Here is a 26,239-nt window from a genome sequence, read left to right on the forward strand (position 1 = left end):
AGGTTAACAGTTCATTTTCTTTTATCTTATCATTTTTTCACCTCTCACCTTATTAATTACGTCATATCAATCTTCACTTTGATTTATCATTTATGTAAGGTAACAAAGTTGGCTTTACAAATATCTTATGACAAACAAATTAACGAGAAAAACGATAAACGAAAAACGATTAACGAGCTTATGACTAACTGATTAACGATAAAAAACGATACATGGGAAATTAATATGCGCAAATACTATATATTACTGCAATTATTACTAAAAGAAAATTCCCCGTTTATCAAATTTTGGAAAAATAATTATCTAACCTCGCTCCCAGGATTTTTTATTTACAAAAGTATTCGAGAACCCCATCAAAAAAATGAAAATCAATTAAAAACTTGGTGAGCTGAAATCCAGCAAACTTATTTATTTTTTTAACGTTGGTGTTTACTATGTGCAAACAAAATATTGGAACATGTAGTGGGGTTCAAATAAAATAACAGAATCTGTTAAAACATCGTCATTCTTTCTAAGGCTGGTTTCATATTAAAATGAAACTCAATGTAAATTTAGTAAAAAAAAAAAGAAAAAAATATATATATATATTTTCTTTTTTTTACTAAATATTACTTTGAGTTTCATTTTATCCCAAGTTTTTCATCCCATTTTCTAAATCTCGATATTAACAAGCAATGATCTTTTGTCCACATATTTCAGTAAAACAGACCCGACCAGGCTCAACCGGTCAAAATATTAAAAGATACAACATGTTCAGCTATTTTGAAATAAAACAAATGGGTGGTGCATTAAAAAAAACTAAAGCTTGTGTTTTTGTTATAATAGCGAAAATTGTTTCGAGATTTTTAAATGTAAAAATATGACCGTAATTTTGATGAAAAAAAAAAAAAAAAAAAAAAAAAAAAAAAAAAAAAAGAGATAGATAAAAAAATAATACACTTCTAATCTTTTTTTTTCATTCTCTCTTTCTTTATTGCACTATTCAATGAAAAGGTCTCTGTCAATAAACCGTATAAATTTATTTTTTACCTACATATAAGTAACAAAAGTATAAAACTAATATCAAATAATCGAGCAATATATTTAAATCATAACACTATTCCCAATCAGTAAAACGTTAAGAAACCAGGTTTTTTTGAATCACTATTAGCACCAATCAGAGTTCGCCGATGGTTTATTCGAGAATTACTTTATTAGTAAAACCAAATCTAATTCTAATTAAATAATATATCGATTGTTATTATCATCAAAAATATTAACTATATCATTGAAAACACATCCAATTCCTTTTTTTTTTTTTTTTTTTTTTTTAAATGCAACTAAAAAAATAAGAAAAAAACTATGCAAACGTCTAACAACCAGTTCTTTTTTATCCCCAGCTTTTTTTTCAAATGTATGCTTCAATTTTTTTCTTCCGTTGAAGAAAATGGAATGTCCGTTATTTTTCTAAGATTGACTTTGAATAAGATTTCATCCACATGTGTCTCTGCGTCGTCACCAAATCAATATGCATATACTTTGACGCCAGTTATCAGACACTGAAAAAACTCGTTTCCAGACCAACTTTGCTGAGGTTTCTCTTAAAATAAATCTTCGCCAAAAGTTTTTAAAATTAAAAAAAAAGGTTCTTTATGAAAAACATGATCGGTTCCTAAGAGCTATATTGAGCGAAATCTTTCATAAAAAAAAAAAATTTTTTTAAATAAAATACGATAAACAGTAAATTTATTTCGCATCACACTGTTGAGATCTAAGTACCACAATTTGCATTACACTACTGCAGTCTACAAACAATTTAGAATAAATTTTCTTTGGTTTTTTCTTACATAAAAATAAAAAAGACATTAAAGCATTATTATGCATTACTTTTTTGTTATATAGAACATTATATATATTTTATTATATATTATTACATGCTTTATTATACATTATATATAGCATGTTTGCAAATTCGAGTTCAGCTAGCTACCCGATCACTAATGTATTAGAGACTGTGGAGGCCATACATATATATATATATATATATATATATATATATATGTATATATATATATATATATATATATATATATATATATATATATATATATATATATATATATATATATATATATGTATGTATGTATGTATATATACACACACACAAATTAAATATATATGTATATATGTAGATCTTCAGCAATGTGATGAAAGAGTAAATAACTGGAGTATATAAAAATCAATCATAAAAATAAATGTTAATGATGAAAATAAATGTTTGATGAATAACAGGAGTTGATGAAGCTAAATGCAATCAGTTTGGAAGGACCGCATAATACGCGTGATAAAAGAGAAAAAATTGAGTTGAAAAAAAGAATAAAAGTTTTTGAGATCATTGTTTTTCACTTTCGAATATGTTTTTCGATTTCATGTTTTGATAATTTTTAAAAATATATCCTGATACTGTGATGGTTACTACTTCTGTGCAATAATGGTTACTACTTCGGTGCGATGATAACCAAGAACACTTTCTTTGAGTTTGTTAATTAGGCACATATAATTTATGCACATATAAATTATGCCCTTTTTTAATATTATTCATAACACGTGTTTAAGAGTTTACAGTAGGTGTAAAGATTAGATTTATGCCCCAGGACAAAAAATTCTCACAACAAACCCAAAATCTGTCTGATTGAGCGTTCATTAGATCCTTTCAATCTGTCTGATCGAGCGTTTTTTTTTTTCAAAAATCAAAAAGTTTTCACGTTTTTTTTCACTAAGAAACAAAAATAACAAGTTTTTTCATTTAAAATTTTTTCTCAGGCTTATGAAAAAAACTGACTCCCTGCAACGACATTTCTCACAATACGCCTGTATTGTGAGAAACGTCGCTGAATCAGATCATTTCATAAACAAGTTGTGATCTCATAGTCGTAACTATCGTTTAGTTATGAAAAAACAAAATGAGTGTTTGGAGATGTTATTGCGGTTTGAGTTGTTATGGTCAATGCAGGTAAACAACGAAGCTGATCAAAATAACAATAAAAACTCTGAAAAACGTTATTTTCAATTTAGAAGCAGTAATAGTAGTTTTCTGAAGCAGTAAAGTAGTTTCAACACTTTGTAACAAATGTTTTAAATATATATTTTTTTATGTTAGTGTTCGTACTTCTTGCCGCTGAATTCAAAGATAAAATAGTTTTTTTTTTTTTTGATTTTTACTTTACAATATGAAGTGATGATAGTAAAACTCTGTCGGAATCGAGTAGAGACTGGAATCTAGTAGAGACTGGAATCTAGTAGTATGAGTAGAGACTGTATGAGAACGTTTAAGATTTCTGACTGCAGTTTCACTTGTGAGGGCAAATGATTTTTTTTGTAATCATCTATCATAAGTGGAACTGATTCGTATGTACAAATTCCTTTTCTTATTTATACCGATATAAACGAGGCAAGGAATTTGTACAAACGAAATAGTTCATTCCTTAATTGCTTAAAGCCTTTAAAACCTCTGTGTGAAAAAGGAAGAAGTTCTTGAGATATGATTTTGTTTACTATCATGGCATCACATTGTCACATGACCCAATCATATCTCAAGAATTTCCTCCTTTTTTACAAAGAAGTTTTAAAGGCTTTAAGCAATTAACTCAATGTTAAATCTTATCTGCCCAAGATATTGATGGCAAAGAGACCTTTAAAGCAACAGTTTGAATACTTGAAATGAAGTATATCATAAACATATACAAAATCTTTGTATCATGTTTAGAATATAATTGTTAATGCCTAATTGAAGTATTCTTTCATTTGGAGACCTTTGAGTTGTTTATCACATCAGTAAAGATGATATACTTTGAAAAAGTTCACATAGATACTTGGAAGCAAATATATTGATCAGTATTGACTATGCAAACAAATTGAAAAATCGCCATAACACCAGTAAAGAGCAGTTAAAAATACTATACACTATGGAAGAGTAAGACAGTTTCAAACTTTAAAGTTGCGAAATATGACGTCTTTTTATTTCCTTGCGGTCTTCATTTGAATGAAAATTAATTTTTGCAATTTACTACTTTTATTGCTTGAAAAACAAGGTTTAGATTTTTGTCCTCAGATTAAGAACTAGCTGTAGTAGGGATCTTATGTCTTTAAATTTCTAGTAGGAAAAAAATTATGGAATTGTGTGCCTTACATAATCTGATAAATTGTTCTTGGTCATGCCATAATTTGGAAATGTGGTAGATTTTTCCTACCCCATCCTATTCCTTAGAGTCCTTCGAATGTGTCCGCGGAGTAAAAATTTATAAAAAGCAATCTTTAATTTTTTTATAATTTGTTGAACAAACTAAACACATGAAATACCTGTAAATATTATATACTGGTCACTATAGTTCAGGACAAGATGGTAATCTCTTCTTAGTGAAAATGCCGTACCATCGATACTGGCAAATATTCTCTTATTATTACTATTTTTATTTCAATCAGTTTTTCCTTCTCCATCACTCTGGCATACTTGTCGGACTTTTAATTTATTTATACTCTTAAACTAAAATTTAATTTAATTTTCTAAATTAGATTAAATTAAGTAAAAATCGACAAGTTACATGATTTCCAATATAATTATAGATCCATCTAAGATAATTTATTTAACATAAATTTCTATAATTTCTAACACAAATTTATTTAACATAAGCTTCTAGAATTTCTAATATAAATTTATCGTAAAAAGAGGTATCATTTTTAATTTACAAAATATTTTTTATGACGTCATTTAATCTAACCATGGAAACAATGTAAACAACCATGGAAACAATAAAGAACGAATATTGAAAAGACAATTATGTTAGATATTGAATATTTATTTCAGTAGTTTGTGTAATCATGTGAAACGGCGCAAGTTCCCCCCCCCCCCCCCCACGGATTTACTTTGGTCCAAATTTGTAATTAATTTCTAAAAAGAAAACATAGCAAACGTGATAAAGCAAAATATTAGAATCAAAACTTTTCAAATTTTTTTTTGACCGCATGACTTTTTTGGAAGGACCCATTTATCACCTAGTTCTGAGAGAAATATTTCCAGCTCAGAAGCCGGGAATAGTAAGCGAGAAAGTAGGTAATTCTTCTAAACATGAATCTAAGTATTTGGCTTACGTAGGTGACTCGGGGGGGGGGGGGAGATAACAGTGAGTTATCTGGTACATCCAAACCAACTGGTGCGGCATGCAGTAACCCGGAATTTTCAGGTGACAACTTTAAAAAAGCTATAAGAGCAACCCAATATGGACGATGGCGGATAAAAAATCTTAGAAATGATTACTAAAAAAGAAGACAAGAAAAAAGGAAAAAGGGCGTAAAGAAACAAGAGAAAGAAAAATAGATAGTGATGAAAGAACAATTTCTCAAATGTAAGGATTAATATCAATGAAAGGGAAAATTTTCAGTATCTGATTTCAAACAGTGTTTTACGAAACTATGAAAAGCTCAAAATACACCTTAATATGTAACCTTAAAGGACTACTCTTGCTTATAGCATCAATAACTATTGGGTTTACCTCTTGTTTTTAAATTGAAACTGAAGCCCTTCTATTATCAACAATTACCATATCTAGTCTTTAATAACATAACTCTTCATTTTATGAGTCAAGTTTAATTTTTATATACAAACTTGCTTTAAAGTATTTGAGAAAATTAAATTATACAATAAGTTTTTAGTGCATGTAAAAAAAAAAAAAAAATAGGTTTATTGTTTTAATTTATATTTTTTTATTCCTTAGCTATTTCCCTTTACTACACAAAACTTCTTTCAATTCATTTGAAGAAACAAGAATTCAAAATTCTATTATCAACATTTTAAGGTACACCTCCATATTTTTAGGTACAAGTTACCTGCAGAGAACAGGAATTTCATGTTCTTATTTGTCTTCATTTCCACCTATTGAAATAAAAAACTAAAATAAAAAAATTGTGTTATAATCCAGAAATATAATTTGTGTCCAACCGAAGAGTCTTTTTTTAAAATAGCCATTGTGGCTTTTTTTTTAAATCAAAAAGTGTTTTAAATAAAATTGATTAATCGAAATTCCCATTTCCAGACTTTTCTTATATCAATTAATCGGTTTCCGTTAAATTCAGTTAATCGAAAATTCAGTATAAAGTATTCCGATTGAATAATTTCGGCAAACATTATAGTTATTACATTTACGATTAATATTTGGGTAAAGTATTTTAGTAAAACCCTCCTGCAGTATCATCAGATTTCGATTACAGTGGCGTTCAGGATCCTCCTCCGGTGTCTTCGATAAATAAAAGCTACTTAGAATGTAACTGACTTTTAGTAAAAGACGAAAAATTTAGACAGCTAAGAGTTCGATACTTGTGCTAATGGAAATAACTAATGGCAACAGTTTAAGTTGTGACTTAGGGCCTAATTTCTAATTCTTTAATAATTTTAAATAATTAATAATCTTTGATTTTAATAAATTTAAATTAAAAGAGTGCGTAGGTTTATCTTGAGAAAAAATATTGTCAAGTAAAAAATACGTCAAAAGAAAATATTGTGTGCGTAAAAGTTTTATATAAAAGCCTTTTTTTTTAAACATATTAAGTATACAAAGTTCAACAGTAAAAAAGACATTTTTTCAAATTGACGCTTAAACAAACTCACAAATATTTGGCTAAATTTTAACGAGTCACGAAACCTCTTTATTCAATAACTTAAACTAGCCTAAAGGTTTACTTCTATATAAGGTTATTTCTATCTTTAAAAAAACTATTTAGTTTTAAAAGCCATAACATATGCCTAAGAATTCATCTCCTAAAACTCACTTTAACAGAGTAGTTAATAGTGACAGCATTGTAGCAGAGAAAACTATGCAGGACAATACTGAGGATCACTGAAGATCGCTATTGCTATGTTAAATAAACCTAACTAGTTATTTAGTTTGTATAACAATAATAATAACAGTAGTAATAATGATGATGATGATAACGATAATAATACTGATAATAATATATTCGCTCTACTTATAAGACGCTGTATTGAACACTCTTATTAGAAATATTAACATAATTTTCTACAAATATATATATATTTTCAGATTCTTTCATTTTCGGGTTTTCCTCCGCTGCAAACTAATTTTTAAGCTTCCACGTTTGTATTCGTCACTTTTGGTAATGCATCGATTTGTAATTACCGTTTCTGTGCTTGAAATTTCATATCCCATATTTCTTCTCAATGATTTTTTAAAATTTCAGTTTTAGCAAGCACCCACAAGAAAATCCGAAAATATAGTTAAAAAAAAAAGAAAAGCAGAAACTTTTAAAATAACCTCCACTTCTTTCCGCTTCTGAAACCAGTTAATAACAATTACCGTTTCTCAATAATCTTCTATAAAAAGATCAAAACAATAGAAAAGGAAATCATAAGAGTGCATTTAGTAACACCTGGAAAAAAGTTGGCGTATGAAAACCGATACTGACACCCAGAATTTAAGTTCAAAAGACTGAATAAAAGGTGATGTAAGCAAAAAAATGCTTGTCCAAACGGAAAAAGTAAATTTTAGTGATGAAAAAAAACTCGAATAAATAAACGGAAGAATCTCGAGTAAAATTTAGGTCTGAAATGTATAGAATAGTAGAAGCGTTGGTATTTGGGCTGATTTAATTTTAATGTAGTAGGTTTGTGCGATGTTTACACAAGTCGAATTAACCAATACACCTTAAAACACAAAAAAATATAACAACACAGAATGGAAAACGACAATGCACAAAAAGTTGTTTGAGAAAAAAAACAAAAAAAAACAGTAAAAGTAAAAACTTAAAAATTAAAGAATTTAAAATTTTTGAAATTATAAGTTCTTGTGGCATGATTCAATCACTTTTTCCCTAAAGCGTATTGGTTTACTGATCAGATCGCAGAAAGATCTAGATAAATAATTGGTTAACAAAAACTCGCCACAAATTATATAATTCTCCATCCAAAATCTTTAAAATCGAGTTAATACAATTTTAGAAAGATTTATTCCTATATTCAAATAAAGAAGTCAGAGCAGAAAAAAAGTCAGATAATAGGAAGTTTGAAAAGAATAATCTTTAAGCGTCACATGATTTTCGCGAAGAACTTCAATAAACAGAATGTATAAGTACTTTGAAAGCCACGGCATAACAACAGTTTTAAGAGAAAAAAACAACCTTACAAGACTGATTTTTCTTAAATATATAAAACAGAAAGTTCATCGGATTCATTTCTAATCATCACTTTACAAATTTGGCCAAAAAATTTGTAGAAATTCGAAAAAAAGTTATCAAAGGAAAGATATTTATTTTTTTTTTCAAACTTTAATAAAAACTTTAATACAAAATTAAACATGCATATAAATAAACAGCGCAAAAACGTGAATTTTGATAAAAGGCGCAAAATAAAAATAATAACCACCTTATAAATAAAATAACAACCTTGCAAATAAATAGCACTAAAATTAGCCATCGTACATAAATATATGATAAATCGAAAATATTTATAAAAAGATACAAGAGCATAATTAGAAATATTAATACAAAAATATAAATATACGCAATATTACATACGATTATCAACAAAAAAAAAATCAAGAATAAAATCGAGAAAAAAAGACCAACAAGAGATAATAACTTTTAGTTTTAAGATCAGACGATCAAAATGGACTTTTTTTTTTCAGTACTAATTAGGAACTTCAAAAGACTTACATTAAGGCTTTGATTTAAGTCTTAATATTAATTAATAATAAAAAAAAAATAAAGAAAATGTAAGTAAAAATACGGAATTTGCGATTTCTATTGCATTTCCAATTCATAAAACAAGAGAAAATTATCTGAAGTTGGCATAGTGATCAAACGAGTCCAAGTACTCTTGTAAAGCTCTGTAGCAGAATTCATATTGTTCCTAATAGAAAATAAAAAATTATTGTTGCTTCAGTAAAAGGTTACTTATCAGCAACATTTTATTTTAACATTCGGTCAAAGAAACTGAAACTACTTTAAATAAAGATACCTTGGTTTGAACCATTGCTGTTCGTTGCTGTCTTATTTTTTTTACAGTTTGATAAACATCGATAAGTCCCTCGACTTTAACTCGCTCAATCAAGTTTGTTAATGCAATAAAAACACCAGTTCTACCAACACCAGCACTAAACGAAGCGAAGAGCAATTTTTAAAGAACAAACAAAAAAACATAACCGTGATCATTTGTGATCACAGTGTTACACGAATTATCTTAAAGAAAATCAATTTTTCTCTTTTACACGACTTATAAATACCATATTTCCATTACCCTTTTCATTTTCGTACCTATTAAGCATTTCGCTATTCAGTTCATATAGTCTTATTATCTGAGAAATTGTGAAATAATATTTATTTCATGTAGTATAGTAGCAAACAATTACTTATAGTAAATAGAATCATTTGTAATTAATCTAAACAACCAAACCCACAAAAAAAAACAAAATAATTTTTACCTGCAATGCACAGTGGTGCATTTATTGTTTATCGAGGTATTCCACCTCTGCACCTGCCCAATGAGCTCTATTAAGCCGAAACCAGATTCAGGAGTAGCTGTGTCTGGCCAAGTTGTAAATTGAAAATGTTTCAAATCAAAAGAATGTCCAGCCTGAACACAGGTTATTTAAACAGTATTTCCATTCAGAAACAGTAAAGTTTTAAAATAAATGTAAACACACAACAAACTTGGGCTGATAGACAATAACCTACCTCGGTATTTGTTAATTTCAATTCGCGTACAACGTAATCACCAAACGTTGTTTCTGTTATTAATTCGATAATAAAATGCTCGATTTTAAATGAAATTTTCTGCGGCCAATAGGGATAGACCTTTACCTACAGAACATTAATAAAACATCAATAAAAATAAAACATTAAGCATATAACATTTACAACATAAAACTATAATATAAAATATATGTACCATAGGATTATAACAAAAAAAACATTACATTTAAAAACTTTGAAAACTCTTTACAAATTAACCTCACCTGACCACTTTCTTTTTCTTTGGATAACATAACAATTGTTCCACACCTCTGTTCCCAAATCATCCTCCAGAAATCTCCTACAGTTGATTCTAAAGGTGCTTGCGTTGCAATAAAAAAGTCCTTACATGCATAACTATCAACATGGTTAGCATTGATGTAATCACTACCATCAACACCTATTCTTTGACTAAGCTTCACCCTGGTATCATCATAAGGATAAACATTCTTATATCGGTTTTTTGCTTGATTTACAGGTCGATTTGCAACATTAAATTGATCTTTCTTTTCAGATTTTGCAAGGCGAATGAATTCTTCCATTATGCCAGTCATACCTTTGCAAAGTTAAAGCAAATACTTTTATAAAAAAAGGGATGCACCAGGACAGACCAAGTAAATTTGCTTGTTTTTTTTAAACCAAAAAATAAAATTTTCCAAGAAATTATAGGAGTAGAATTGGACTGTAATCCTATTGATCAGTTTAACTTTTATTCTATTACTTATTCAATATTTGGAATGGAAAAAAAAGGTAAATATAAATGACAACTTTTTTTACTATAGAAGAATAGAAAAACTTGTTGAACTGCCTCTATATGTATATTCAAATACTAAAATGTAATCAGTCTTTATTGTCAGTTTTTCTTTTTTTTCAGTTTAAATACAAACCAATTTATTACACACACATTTAGACTTAGTCAAAATAATATTATGTGGATTACAGACATGAGTTTAATATTGTCATAATATAGATTTACATGTTAGCTAGCATAAAATAATGCATGAATCTACAACATAAATGAATTAAACACACCTGAACCCTGAACAACCTGTGATAAACTTTTAATATATTCCCTGAGTTCAGCAGCTTCAATTTCAGTTTCACCTGAATCTAAGTAATCCAGTAATGCATAATGTATGAAAATGTATTGATCTTCTGTTTGAACAAGAAGACAACGCTGCTCCCTTTAAAATAATAAAATACACAGATTTACTATTCAAAGTTGTTTGCCAATATAATGTGATAAAAATAAAATTCACATCAATATAAGAGCAATATTTACAATATTGCAAAAACATTCATAACAATTACATGGGCTGTAATAACAAAGGAAATAAATCCTTTATCATTCAGCTAACAAGAGAAACAAACCTTATATGTGAAACATTAGCAAATATGGTTATTTCTTGTTTTTTCTTAATCTGTTTTATTTGGGTATCAATAGTGATATAGGTACCTGTACGACCAACACCAGCTGAACAATGAATAATCTAAATTTAGTAAGATTTTCAATCAAACCACATTTCATGATTCAAGCTTTATATTAAGAATACTATTGGAAAAAAAGAAAAAAAACAAAAAAACAAACAAAGTAAACATACTTTTGTACAAGGTTTAGTAAAAAATCTAATAAAGTTGAATAAACATACTGTACGCTGAATTCTATTGTTTTCTTTCCATTTGTTGACCTTTCTGATGAATGCCAACAATGTTGATGGGTCATTTGGTACACCAAAATCTGGCCAGGCAGTGAAATGAAATTGCTTCACAATGCGTTCAACTGCTTGACCAGTTCGTGTGACATGAAAAGTTCTGACAACATGATCTGGAAATTCGTGTGTCTCTGTTGCTGTTAGTACAATATCTTTTACTGACAAATATCCACTTTCAGGCCAGTATTGAGCACATTTAACACGGCCTTTTTCCTCCAAACGAGTCAACTAAAATTAGTTCTGCAATTTATTTAACAGAGAAAATTTACAAAATTAATAAATTTATGTTAATCAGAATAAAGCAATAAATTATCGTGAAATCATTAAGTTTGTACTCATAAATCTTGAGAGCATTAACTTTTTTTTTTTTTGTATATTTTGTTACTTGAATATATTTCCTAAAAAAAATTAAAAATACTTAAAAGCATTTAAAAGGAAACTTTAAGCTTATAAAACAATTTTTATACCATCACAATAGTCATGGATTCTGTTTCCCATACCATTCTCCAAAAATCAAAAACAGTTTCAGGTAATGGACCTTGTGTTGCAATATATTCATACTCATGTTCATACCCTGTAATAAAAAGTCAATTGAAAGGTTAATACATATTGAAATTCTTAATCAATATTGTAGCAAGAAGATGGAAAAGAAGAATGAGCAAAACCCTGTATTTGAAAAAAAACCCTGAAATTGTGTACATTTGAGAGGGAAAAATAAAAACTGAAAATAATGATAAAAATACACAAGCTAATCTGATAGTAACAAGTAATAATAGATATACAGGTTAATTTTACAATGACAAAAAGAAGATTTGATACTGCTACAAAATAATAATAGTAATAAAAATAATCTTATAACAGCAAGACAATGATTTGATAGTGGTGAAAAATAAACATTAAAAAAGGTAAAATAGAGAAGTACATTGGAATTAATAAAAAAAAACATAAATAATTGCTAGTTCTTCACAGGTCAGGGGGCCCTAATTTAAAAGCTATTGTGCAATTCAAACAAATTTTGCTGCAAGTATGATAATTTTGGCATAAAATATGCTTTTTTTTTTTAAAAAAAAAGGCCCAGAAAAACTCTTTAAACTGAGTTCTTGTTATTAAAAGGGGAAAAAATTTAAAAATTTTAACATAAAAATTTTAACATGACTTTTTTTGTAATAAAGAAAGACTTTTTAAAGTACAATTTTTTAAAAAAGCACTTTTTTCAACTTTCATTCAATTTTCTAAAAAATAGCAAACTTTAAAGAAAGAAAAAATAAAAACAATTCAATCCAACCTTCTATATAGTTAGCATTTATATAATCACTTGTAGGATCATTATCAATCACAGAAAGCTTAATTCGAGTATTATCATAAGCTGGTACATTGTGATATCGGTTCTTTATATTGTTATCTGGAAGACGAGAACAACTATATGGAAAGACAAGTTCTCGATTAATCATTGAATATTCTTGTGAAAAACCATAATTGCCATTTGCCTTTAATCTGTTTACATGATCCTCAAAGTCTTTAGGAGCAATAGGTGCATAGCGATCTTTAAAAAACACACAACAAAAAATCACTAAACTTTTAACAGCAAAAATAAAAACAAGAAGCAGAACTTTACTTAGTGTCAAGCTGTAAGTTAAGTTAAGTAGGTCTGTGTGGTTTTAAGATTTTATATTTAGTTGAACTTAGGTTGATTTTAAAAGTTTTGGATATTGTTTTAGTTTTGGTTGGTTTTTTTGGTGGGTTTTTTTATGCTCAATTTTAATTGAATATTTTAGATTTTAGGTGGTTAAAGTGCATTTTAGTAGAGATCAAAAACTAATTTTTCATCTTTTGTAAAAAAGAACAATTTGCAAAATAAGTTCTTCAAAATACAAAATTTTAAAGCCATCATTTTACAAAAATAATTTCTGCAGCAAAAGTTTAATCTGGGAAGCTGAATATTTGTTAACTGCAAAATCAGTAAAAAACTGGTGAATCACTTTAAAACTAACTAGTATATATATATCAGCTTGAATTTGCACATAATCCAGCACCTCTGCACCATGCTCAGATTTACACCTGTTTTATTTAGGTTAACAGCTCTTTATAATTCTTCTGTTTTAAGGCAATCAAGGTTGAGTTAAATCTGCTTCATTGGTCAGTAGTAATTTCTCAAGTACTGACTTTCGCACATTTAGCTCCAGCGGAACTTTATAGAAAAAGGGTGTCAAAGCTTTTGCAAATTTTTGAAATACTTCGAAAACTAGCGGAAAAAACTTGTGCCTATCAAGTTTTTGGCTTCATTGAAGTTTTTAAATGATTTTTTTCTTCAGAGCTTCAAAACGCCTTTTCTTTTTCTTGCCATATTTTAAAACACATTTTAAAAAATGAAATCAGTTTCTTAAATACAATTGTTTTTATTTTGTCTTTAAAATTAAAAACAGTTGGTTTTTTATTTTTTTCCACACAGGCCTATTAGTAATATGTTAACCTATTATTACCATTATATTATTACCATTACATTATTACCATTATATTATCACCATTATATTATCACCACTATACCATTACCATTATATTATTACCATTATATTGGAAGATAAAAGTGTCACCTATTCCTACAGGAGATATTGCTCTAAACGACTTATTTTTAATTGTGATATCTTTTGGTAAGTTTTCACTTTGAGTTCTTCGACAATGAAAATACAATATAATAAGAATAATAACCATTAGAACAAATACAATAGGAACAACTATAGCAGCAATAGTCCCACCACCTGTAATAAAAAAACACTTTGTAATTATGACAACCACATAATGGGTAAATTTAAAAAAATAAAAATAACTTTAAAAACAACCATCAAAAAAAAAGAAGACTTACTTATCCCACTATCAAGAGTTTTAATTGGACCGTAATACCCTGTTGTCTGATACTTCTGATCTGTCACATAGCCACGTAAAAACACAGTGTAGTAAGTTCCTGGTTCAAGAGCTGGATTTTGATCTTTTTTTTTGAAAAGAAAAATATTAATAAAGTTTTTTTCTTTAATTCCTTTTTATAATTTAAAATTGAAAATAAAATTAAAAAAAAAAATACAAAGAAACTTTAAAGTAGCAAAGTGAGCATTCCATATGGATTAAAACTCAGATTTAACATTTTAATGCTGCATTAAAAAACATTTTAGTATTTTTACCTACCTACCAACCTACCAACATACCTAACCTACCTACCCTACTCTACCCTACCCTACCCTACCCTACCCTACCCTACCCTACCCTACCCTACCCTACCCTACCCTACCCTACCCTACCCTGCCCTGCCCTGCCCTGCCCTGCCCTGCCCTGCCCTGCCCTGCCCTGCCCTACATACATACATACATACATACATACATACATGTTTAAAACAATTATAAAACAATTTTAAACTTTATTAGATATACTATTTACTAATAAATGTGGAATATGACTTTGTTTTGTTTTTATTTGTATGAATCTTTTTAATCATTATTTTGTATGAATACAAAACGGTATAAAAATAGTAAAATTTTAAAGGGAAAGGGAGGTTTTATCTTTATCCCGTTAAATTTTAGAAAAGCACCGCAACTTAATAACAAATTGTTCATTTTGAATCTGGGTTTTAATCAAGAAAGATATTTTATAATTAATACCTACAGTAAATCTGTAGCTAAAAAAAGACAGAAAGGCATGTAATAAATATAATAGTGCTTTAAAACAAAAAATCATTGATGAGTAAAGAGATAGAACAGCACAAAGTAAATTATGTAAATAGTATAAAATATTACAAGTTTATTAGTTAATAAAAATAAAACCAAAAGAACTGTTGAAGTTTGTGAAAGCTCACAGAAATTGGATGGTAGAACAGTGGAGAAAAATATGGTTAGGTGAGTTGAAATTTAACCTGAAAAGTCCAGATGGTAAATGAAATCTGAAAAGACCAGGTGGCATACAATTAAAAAAAGTGTACACTATTGGAACCATGAAACATGGAAGTGACAAAGGCTTGATGGTTTGGGGATGCTTTTCAGGATTTTCAGGATCCGACCACTCTGTTGCATAGAAGGTAAATATGGGATTCAATTCTGCAGAATCAAATGTTACCTTTAATAGATGAAAATTAATAGATGATTTCCCTCTCAAATGTACACGATTTCAGGGTTTTTTTTCAAATACAGGGTTTTGCTCATTCTTCTTTTCCATCTTCTTGCTACAATATTGATTAAGAATTTCGTTATGTATTAACCTTTCAATTGACTTTTTATTACAGGGTATGAACATGAGTATGAATATATTGCAACACAAGGTCCATTACCTGAAACTGTTCGACTTCCTTCGCCCCTACAGTGGAATGTTCCAACACAAAAAAAATTCCAAACAAACATTTAAACTGATTAAATCAAATTTAACTGTTTACATTTTAGTAAAGACCCATTAGGAAATGTGTCAATAAATGATTTGTTTTTAATCGTATGACAGACATTGTAGAATGGGAATCAATAGAGAGCACTCTGAAATTTAAAAAAAGTTTGTGTTTTAGGACACCCTATTAAACATAGTCAATATTTTTTTAAAAAAAAAAAAAAAAGTTTGATACAAATAAAATGATTGCAACAGCTGGCGCAATCTCTTAAACTAAACCCTATTGAGAATTTAAGGAAGCAAAGGGATGATAATGAATTTGCATGGAAAGTTCAGAAATGCTGAAGAATTGTATCAGGAACTTCAAACTGCCTATTTACAAATAAAACAAGTTTATATTGACAAACTTATGGAGTCTATACCTCATAGGTCTACTAAGGCTATTGAGAACAATGGATTTGCCATCAGTTACTGATCAAATATGATTTTGAATTTATACTTTAAAAAGTTCATTTAGTTTCAAAGTAGAAAAATAATGCAACATTTTTCCTTTCTGCAATTTTTTATCTAAATCAGTATTTTTTTTGTATTGAAATCAAAATAGTTGATGTACTATAAATTGTTGATGTGCTATAAAATAGTTGATGTACTACAAAATAGTTGATGTACAACAGGATTTTTTAAAAAAAATTTTTAAGGTGTTTCCTTAGTTTTAGTGTATAGTGCACATACATAACAATGACATAATTTTTTGATGTTGTAACATTGCAATGTAATTTTTGATATTGTATCAATTGCCAAGCATTAAAATTTTTAAAAAATTTATAACCAATTTTCTAGATTTAATGTTACTTATTTGATAATTAAAACTGAACAACTTAAATGCTGCATAAATACCCAAAGTATAAGTACTTTTTAATGCAGCAATCAAATGTAATGTAAATGGAATATAATGTAATATAACTGTAATAAAATGTAATATAAGTGGAATGTAATGTAGTGTAAATGTAGTGTAAATGTAATATATATGTAATGCAAATGCAATCCAAATCTAATTTAAATGTAATGTTATGTAAATAGAATATAATGTAATGTTAACTAAACGCCATTTTTTATAAATAGAATGTAAAAAAGTTAAAATATTCAATGTTCTTTAAAACAAGTAAGCTTTTAATATGCTATTAAAAATAAGTATGTTGAATGTGTTATTAAAAATAAATATATAAATGTGTTATTTGTAAAAAATCTATTTAACTTATGTGATTAAAAAATCATACTTTTAAAATAACTTGTTTAACTTTTTTTCTATTTATGAACCATACAAAAAAAAAAAAAAAAAAAAAAAAAAAAAAAAAAAGAAAAAGAAATAATTAGCAATTCTTGATATCATATATACTGGAGTATAAACAAATTCAGTGTTTAAATTGACTTTCTATTTTTAAATGGAAAGAATAGTTAATTGTTTTAATCCATGTATAAGTCAAAATGAATTTCACACAGAATAATTTTTTTGTCTTCTTACATTCTTAAGGAATATATAACAAGTTTTTAAGTTCAAATAAATAACAACAACAACAAAAAAAAACAGAAAGTGATTTAAAAAATTTTTTAATATAAAGTTTGTTAGTGAACTGTGAAATAATAAATACTGTCTTTTTTTTTTAGTATTAGTATCAATGAATTTTTAATTGCTTTGCTATCTTGTTTACAACATGTTGTGGTTTAAAAAAAAACTTTTAGCTTTCCCATTAAATTGAAATTAGTTTTAAAAATGTCAAAAGAATCAGCACCTTATATTTACTATATCTGAATCCACACTTACTAGTCAAACATATGTTGAGGAGTGCTTACAAATACATTTTTTACCTTTTATTAAATCGCATGACAATCAGGGAAGGAAAAAAAACTAGGTTTTTTTAAAAAAAGACTCCAGCCCAGTGGTTTTTTTTTGGGTTTTATTTGTTTGTTTTTTTTTAAACTACCGTACTTTTATACCTAGTTTTGGTTCACAGATAAAAATGCTAAAAATAGCACTTTTATTTTTTCATTTTTAGATTTTAGATATAAATTGAACCTTTCGAAACAGACTGTTCCTTTTCAGCAATTTAAATGAAAGCTGAAACTTTAAGGATAACCAAACAATTGATTTTTTAAAATTTAACTTGAAGTTGGAAGAAAAAGAGGATGTAAGTGGAGAAAGTTTCTGAGATTGTGTGATTATTGTAAACTGAAGATCAGTAATTAAGTGGAATATATTTATACAAATCTAGAAAAAAAGCAAGACAAAAGACAAACATATAAACCAGAATATATTGGAAGCTCAATGAACAGTAGTAGTGTTGTTTCTAATGTTTCAAATGTGTGAAATGTGTTGGTTTCTGTAAGTTCGATTTCCACCCAACTCAAGCAAGTAAACTGAAACCTTCTAATCTGAACAATTTATTTGTCAGATTTTACCTATCAATAAGATAGATAAGAGTAAGAACTTGAAAGCAAAAACCACACTGGTTATTTACCAAGATGGGTGGTCAAGTATTCAGAATCATTCAATGATTGCCCACTCAGTTCATGATGGAAAAAAGATTTTTTTGCACAATATTGCTGATTCTGGAGAAGAGAAGAAAACTGCAGATTAATGCTTTACGATACTCAATGAAGCAAAAGTAGTGAAAAAAAAAACGGTATAGAAAAGATGTGTTTACTATCTACACAAATATTGAGGTCAAAATGGTGAAGACGAGGGAACTGGCTCTGAAAGAATATCCAGTAATTCTGACATGGATGCAGTGCTCTTGAATGTAACAGTCATCTTAAAGCTGATTGTAGAAATCTCAGAAATCTTCATCTTTCCTATGGAGCTGCTATCTTGCCTGTCATCTGCCTATCTTGCCTGTTAAAGAAGAAAAGAGAATGCATGCCACAGTTGCCCAACATTGGAACTTGCAGGTTGCACGCTTAGAGATCTACAAGCAGAACTACAACATTTATTCCAAGATCTGGGAGGGAAGATTAAGTATTTGATTGACAATATTGAATTATGTAAAGAAGCAAGAAACTTTCTTGAATAAATAAAGACATTTGGTGCTACCCTAGACAAAATGCTAGGAGAGTCTTGTCATATTTGTGATGCTGTTAACATCTGATATTCACTGATGAAGAACAATTATCTGACCCACCAATTTGATGCAATTAAAGAGATTTGGAACAGGTATTCAACCTTTTATTTTTTCTGGCTAACATGATGGATCACCACTACCTTGATGAGTGGAAGCCACCAATGAATCCAGGACAACGAAATACAAAGAATGGCTGGTGGAAAGAGACTACTAATTTGATTAGTTTACTATTAGTTTACTGTATAAGCTAACTCTCAAGTCAGGAATTGTTCCTTAAAGGTATGTTTTTGCACACTCTGCAGATAAGACATGAGCTGACTTATCTTTTACAAATGAACATCCCAATGATGTTCATTTGTAAAAGATAAATCAGCTCATGTCTCTCACAGTGACAATTTATCCAATTTTTGGCATCTCTACACTCCTGCTGTCCAGCCATTTGGGTTCATCTAGACAAAGACCAGGAACCAGTTGGGTTCAGAGAAGATAATCAAGCTGGTAAAGATCTACAAATCTCTCCATAACTCTGATGAAAAGGTAAACATTTTGAAAAATAAAAAAGTAAAAATAAGTCAATAAACAAACAAATAAATAAACAAAACACAACTAAACCAAAGTAAAATCCGAATGAAATGAATTCTGCAGTTCATTTAAATATCAGTAAAACTTAAATATTATTATGCTTTTAGTTTACCAAAAAAAAGTATTCTGGAATGATCAGAGGCTGGAGACTTGATATATAGCTCATTTTTTAATAAAAGACAAAATATTTGTAACAATTTTTGAAAAGTAATGCATAAATAGTTTTTGATAAAAATGAATGAATTAAAAAGCTATAGACTTGATTTAATCCCAAACAATCCTTTCTATTATTGGCCTGCAAAAAACACTTTTTTAAGTTTTGAAGGTGAGAAAAGTTTTAATTTTTATAATTAAAACTCTAAAAAACCTTTTTATTGATGGGTTTTTTTAATGGCAACTCTGATGATAATGAATCTGTGTTCTGACATGATGAAGTTTCAGATGAAGATCCAATTTTGAAAAATGTTGTCTGGATAAGGCATAAATATCAAACTTATTTAATCACTTAAAAATGTTTCTGAAGAATTTACAAGAAAACTTTAGGACTTTGTTGCACCCAAAAAATGCTAAACTGCAACCTGTAGGATCTTTCTAAAAGTATTCTGAGATTTGGTCAAAAAAAAAAAAAAAAAAAAAAAAAAAAATTTGGTTTTAAAGAAATAAACAAAAAAAGAACTGATTGATGATTTTTTAAATGCTAGAAAATGCTAGATTAAATATAGTTATGCTTATGAAAGTTTTGTTAATTAGTACATGGTAGTCTTACTTTAGTATTACTGATTAGCCTGGTGCTATAAGTTATTTATAACTGGTGTATAAAAGAAAGCCAAAACTATAGAAAATTTTATGCATGATGGAAAGAAAAAGGTTTGAGCATCATTTGTTTGCTTTTAAATTATATTAAAAAATCTTTTTAAGTAATTGAAGATCTTGCTAAAAACTAAAAGCCACATGATAGTCTTCAAATTTTCTAAAAAAATTCTTAAAAAACATTTCAAAAAAACTAAATAAATTTGACATTTATGTTTTACCATTTTATACAGACAACATTTTAATAATCTACTTCACCTAAAACTGAAGAAGGCAGCTATAATGCTATCTCACATCAGTTTCATCATAAACTATTACTAAATGGATTTTACTGAATCTGGTGTGAAATCAAATTTAAAATCTCTGAATTGATCTTCAAATATCTTCCATACAGTGGATGCGTATAAAGGAAGTGAATATAGTGGATGTGTATGGGTTTTTGGACAAAAACCTATAAAATTTTTATTTTTAAAGCTTTCTAAGTTGTTGCGCATATCCCACAGATGAAATTTTTTTTTAAATTTTTTAAAAATGAAAACAATTTTCTTGATTAAATCTAATAATGAAAAATTATGAAAGTTACAAGATTTTTAGTTTATTGCTTTTGCAATCATAATAAAATTTGCTTTTAACTATTAGGATTAAAAAAAAAATCTTGACTTGGTAAGTCAACTTGGCATTCTAAACTGTATAAATCTTGTCTTGTAAACTAATAGGGTACTTAAATTTGCTGCAAATTAAACTAAGATGAAAAAAGTTGACACCTGCTTCCATCATTAATAAAAATAATCAAATATTATGCAAATAAATGTAAAAATAACTAAAAAATAAAACAAAACTTTAAATTACTTAAAAAACAAAGTAAGTTTATCACCTTGTGAAGATCTTCTTTTACGTGTAAAAGATTCACCAACTACAAATGTTTTAGCATTTTTATCAGAAATTGTTCCTGCAATGTACACACCATCCAGATTATTCTCTAAGTCATCATTTGAGTAACTATTTGGGATTTTTGATGGAAGAGAATCACTTGTCAACTTTCTTACAACAATGGAATATTTTCTGAAAATAAAGGTTTTCAGTAATCTTATTTAACAATTTAAAGATTTATTCAAGAATTAATTACAAACTACTAAACTATCATTTTTTCTGTTTTTAAATTTTATCAACTCAAATTGTTGATCCAAATACTATCTTTCAATCGCATCATAAAAGAATCAACAAATGCCTTACTTAACTTCACCATTATCATCTGAGAACCAAACAAGTTCTATTTTGAATGAACTTTTTGTGATGCTTTCCTTTTGAACAACAGGCAGCTCACCAATATAAGGAAGAGGTGCTAAAAAGTTAAACAAACTAAAAAATATGTTTAGCTCTGTTTTATGTTACAGCTACAAACAGGAGGTAATAAAAAGTGGAAGGAAATAAAATTTTTAAATAATTATAATTTAAATAAGTTTATGTTCTAAGAAATATTGATACTAAAAAAAATTATAAAAATCATTTATTTTAAACAATTTTAAACAAAATTAACCAAAATACTTAATTTTAGACAAGCAGAGTATCTACATATTTTATAAAAACAATGTTAAATTAAAAACTTAATTTTAGTTAAATCTGATATACAATATTCAGCACCTATTCTATATTTTTAGGGTCTTTTAAAATAGTTTCTTTCAAATTTTTCCATTCGGAATATTTAACCAGTTTTTAACCAATTTTTTTCTACTTACAAAATAATTTTTGAAGAAGAATACAAAAAAAAAAATTTTGAAGAAAAATACAGAAAATACAGTTGTTCACTATTATCTACATTCAGTTTCTTTTATTTCCCATTAAAACGCTATTTAAAGTTTTACTGAAAAAAAAAACAAAAACAAAAAAAAAAAAAAAACATTGGAGAAAAAATTGTACTTTCTAAAAAATCATTTTAGTTAACTTTTTAAATTCTCTAACAAGTAATTTTAATAACGTCCATCAAAATGGATTATTATTCAAATCTAGTGATAACAGCATTTGAAATTTTACCATAAAAAAATTAAATTATACTTTCTTTTTTTATTATACAAAATGAAATTTATTTGGACAAATATCAGGAAGCTTTATTGAAAACAAACTGGTAACTAATGACAGCAGAAAGTAATCCCAACATTCTCCTTGATTATTTTCTCAAACTTTTTTCATAACTTGTAATTAAAAAGTTTTTCCTTAACAAATAAAAATGCTTTTCAAGGCCTTAAAAAGAAAATCTACCATATGTTTTACATTTTGATGAAAGAGGTTTTAAAACCATTTTTTTTCTTTTGAAAAATTGTCTTTTTTCTTTTTTTTTTTTTTGAAATTATACTTGATGAAACTTGTCTTAAATGCAAATTAGAATGAGAAAAATTCTATAACAATTCTATGAACTGTTACATGGCTACAAATAAAAATTTATATCAAGATGTACCACCCGTAACTATTCTTAAGAAATTTTTAAAAAACACTTTGATAGCTAATTTCTTTTGTGGAATGCCTTCATCTAGGTTTAATTGGAATATGTGGGGTTAAGAAGAAAGAGAAAATAAAAGTTCCATTTTTAACTGCTTGTTTTTGCATAGAGTATTTACTTTGATTTTCTTAAATTCTTGCTGATATTTAAAATAATTAAGAAAAACTTAAAAGACACTAAACTAACTTTTTAAAAACTTAAAACATTTTTAAAATATGAATTTTGATTTTTAGAGCTCCAGTTATGAGATTCAAAACATGAAAGTATAAGGTTAACTAAAACCAACTCATTTAGTGCTAAGAAAATAACTCCAACACTCATTGTTACCAAAGATATATCCCCAAATAGCGCTATTAAGTTTAGCCAGCTAGGTGGGAAACTTCTGCTCATAAGAAGATGTAGATTTGATTTTGAACTTTTACTAGATCCCTTTTTAGGAATAACTTTTTTATCTTCAAGTTATCCATTTATAGAGCCATTAGTTGCACAACTTTTTAATGAACCTCTTTAAATGCTTAACACTCAGCTCTTTGACATACAAGTGCAGTGCAAGCATGCAAAATTTTGCAGCTCTGTGACTTACACAGGTAGCGCTCTTTTTTTTTTTTTTTTTTTTTAGATATAATGAATATTTCAGCTCTGTGAATGCCACATTTAATGTTAAATATGCATTTTCTTGCTTTATCTTTCTTATGACTTACTAGTAGACAATTTCAAGGTCAAGCTTTTGAGATTATTTGTTTTCAATGAGACAAGAAAGGTTTACATGAGCGCTCAAGCACTAAATACTTGTTTTCATTATGACATACATTTTTGACTTTAAGATGAATTTTTTAAAATTTCTATTCATTTTAATTATCTCTTCCATCATGTTATCATTTTATCACTTTAGTAATGGGAACAATTATGGTGGCTTTAATGAAATATCATTAAAACTATGTTAAAGTTTTTAAATAAAAAAAATTTCAAGTGATTTTTTTAAATGCATAAGTTTAAAAAGATTTATATATGCTAAATTAATACTCTCAGATATTTTGAAAGACACAATAGAACATATTTAAGACATAATACTTTTTAAAAGTCATATTACACTATAATTAAATCAAAATATTTTTAAACGTGTTAAATAACAAAGTTAATTAACTTTTTAACAGCCACAATATAATTTACATATAATTAGTATGCAAAGATATTTTAAATTAATGCTCACCTGCTAAATCTGTTGACACAATATAAAATATTGAGTTTGAATATAGTTCATTCTGAACAAGAATTTGAACTGTATATACTGTGTTTGGCTTTAAATCATGAATTATGCAATAATTGGTTTTAATCTGTATGCATTCATTTGTATAGTTGCCCATTTCAGACTTTTTTTTATAACTAATCTAATAAAAGAATTGTTTAGTATAAACGTGTTATTTATTAAAACCACATTAAAATTATTTCTTCTTTAGAATAACCAATAAAAACTAAAGAATTTTTTTGATTATTCTTTAGAATAATCAAAAAAAAAAAACAAAAAAAAAAAACTTTAGAACTTACACTGTAGCCTTTTAAGATACCATTGATTTGATCAGGAGCATTCCATGAAATGTTAAGTGAATTCTCTGTGGGTATTGATTGAAAGTTTTGAACATTGTTGGGAACTAAAACAACACTATTAGACTAGAAATAATATTTTTAAAAAAAATCTAAAAAATGTGAAATAAATCAAATATTTCTGTAAAACAAAAAATCAAGTATTGTTGTAAAATAAAAACAATCATCATAAGAGATGCCTGAATTCAAAATGCAATCACAAAAATAAATAAAATAAATAAAAAAGCTTCGTAAAATTTAATTGCAAATTATACATTTATCTTATAATTATGATAATGATTGGCTACAATTAAAGTTATCTTTAACATTAGTTAAAAGCACAAGTTTTGTTTTAACAACTTTCTGCTTAACTCACATGAAGGTAGTGTGACCAGTTAGTATGAGAAGTTTTATATTTATCTAGGAATTAAATATGTATATACATTAAAATACAAATAAAAAGTAAATAATGTCTAACATATTCTGTTGTTAGGATCAGCAGCAGATGTTGTACTATTTTCATCAACACAATATGGAAGTTAAGTTTTAAATTAGGTTTTATACATTTATGAAGTAAATATAGATGAAGAGTATAAAGAAAGGTGTGACTAGAAATATTTATTATTGGTTAAAAAATATAATATTAAATATAATTAAAAAAAAAAATATATATATATATTATTGGTTAAAAAATATAATTTTGGTTAAAGCATTTGATGTAACAATGATAAGAGCACAAGAATTTAAGGACAATAATTGCATCAATAGCTATGAAAAAGGCAAAACAATAATACACTACCTGCTTCCTTTGTTTGTACTTCAATTGAATCTTTTTCACTTGTTCCAATACTATTGAAAGCAGAAACACTAACTTTATATTTTACAAATGCATTCAACCCAGTTATGGTATACATATTATCTGTTGTGTTAAAATAATTTAAAATGTTTGCATTTTGCCATAAAAGTTGATATCCAATAATTGGATCATTTCTATCCAGAGGTTTCGACCAATTTACAAAAATAGATGTGGAATTAGAAGAATTACTGTAAAACTTAGGTGAATCAGGAACTTCTAAAAGAGTAAAGGTTGTTATCAGCAAATTTATATAAAAAAAGAGAAAGGATTGCTGTTACTGTTTTATGAAATCTGATTTCTTTGTTCTTTCAGAATTTAGAATTTAATAGAGGACTAAAAACAATTTTGCAGAAATTAAAAAAAAATAACAGCATTTAATTACAATTCAAATCATGTTTCATTATCTAATAGCCTTATCAATTCAAGGTTGATAAAAAACTCAAAATGATGAGCTTTACAAGCTAAAAATAATGTGTTACTGATAAAGTTAAAAAATACCAGACCTTGAACAAAAAGCTGGAATGTTTTGTTTAAAGAAAGCACTGAATTATTTGCAATACAAGTGTATAAACCAGTAAAATTCCTGGTTATCTGTGTTATACTTAGAGTAATAGAATTGTTCTTAGTGAGAGTTAAAGAAGTCAAATTCATATTTTCTCCATTGACCCAAAAAAGTGCTGCAGTTGGATATCCTAGATCCTGTGTTGAACATGCAATAGAAAAATTTTCTGAAAATTTGACTTTAGCTGCAAATGATATGTTCACAGAATGAGATAAAACCAATGCACTAGGAGCATCTGTAAAAGAAATTACATATATACACACATATTATAAGAAAATAACAATAATTAAAGCAAAACAAAAATAAATTTATAAATATTATGATAAATATTTCCTAAAAGTAATTTTTCTACTTAGCTTACTCTAGACCTTTTTTTTAAAAAAAACTCACATA

General features: G+C 27.3%; 2 protein-coding genes across 10 annotated transcripts in view; both read right to left on the reverse strand.

Moving 5' to 3' along the window:
- LOC145192313 (inactive tyrosine-protein kinase transmembrane receptor ROR1-like) overlaps positions 1-411 on the reverse strand; it is a 13,867-nt gene extending 13,456 nt beyond the window's left edge. For 2 of the 3 annotated variants that reach the window (XM_090084916.1, XM_090084873.1), the window contains exon 1: positions 309-411. The gene's annotated coding sequence lies outside the window, so the exon portion shown is untranslated. The remainder of the gene's footprint in view (positions 1-308) is intronic. The other variant, XM_090084879.1, reaches the window with a different exon arrangement.
- Positions 412-8,684: 8,273 nt separating this feature from the next.
- Positions 8,685-26,239, reverse strand: part of LOC145192149 (receptor-type tyrosine-protein phosphatase delta-like) — a 28,454-nt gene continuing 10,899 nt past the window's right edge. For all 7 annotated transcript variants that reach the window (XM_090081976.1, XM_090081964.1, XM_090081971.1 and 4 more), the window contains 18 exons: positions 25,788-26,081; positions 25,228-25,500; positions 24,393-24,496; positions 24,058-24,235; positions 21,587-21,695; positions 21,228-21,415; positions 14,350-14,472; positions 14,081-14,245; positions 12,775-13,032; positions 11,957-12,063; positions 11,427-11,717; positions 11,149-11,267; positions 10,810-10,961; positions 10,002-10,333; positions 9,721-9,846; positions 9,468-9,619; positions 9,005-9,140; positions 8,685-8,896 (listed from right to left, as the gene is read on the reverse strand). In XM_090081976.1, the coding sequence (XP_089938102.1) occupies positions 8,822-8,896; positions 9,005-9,140; positions 9,468-9,619; positions 9,721-9,846; positions 10,002-10,333; positions 10,810-10,961; positions 11,149-11,267; positions 11,427-11,717; positions 11,957-12,063; positions 12,775-13,032; positions 14,081-14,245; positions 14,350-14,472; positions 21,228-21,415; positions 21,587-21,695; positions 24,058-24,235; positions 24,393-24,496; positions 25,228-25,500; positions 25,788-26,081 (3,182 nt within the window). In that variant the 3' untranslated portion in view covers positions 8,685-8,821. The remainder of the gene's footprint in view (positions 8,897-9,004; positions 9,141-9,467; positions 9,620-9,720; positions 9,847-10,001; positions 10,334-10,809; positions 10,962-11,148; positions 11,268-11,426; positions 11,718-11,956; positions 12,064-12,774; positions 13,033-14,080; positions 14,246-14,349; positions 14,473-21,227; positions 21,416-21,586; positions 21,696-24,057; positions 24,236-24,392; positions 24,497-25,227; positions 25,501-25,787; positions 26,082-26,239) is intronic.

The sequence above is a fragment of the Hydra viridissima genome, unplaced genomic scaffold (genome assembly GCF_058129835.1).
Source record: "Hydra viridissima isolate aposymbiotic clone 2 unplaced genomic scaffold, HvirCarnegie_v1 scaffold_1, whole genome shotgun sequence".
Taxonomy (NCBI): Eukaryota; Metazoa; Cnidaria; class Hydrozoa; order Anthoathecata; family Hydridae; genus Hydra; species Hydra viridissima.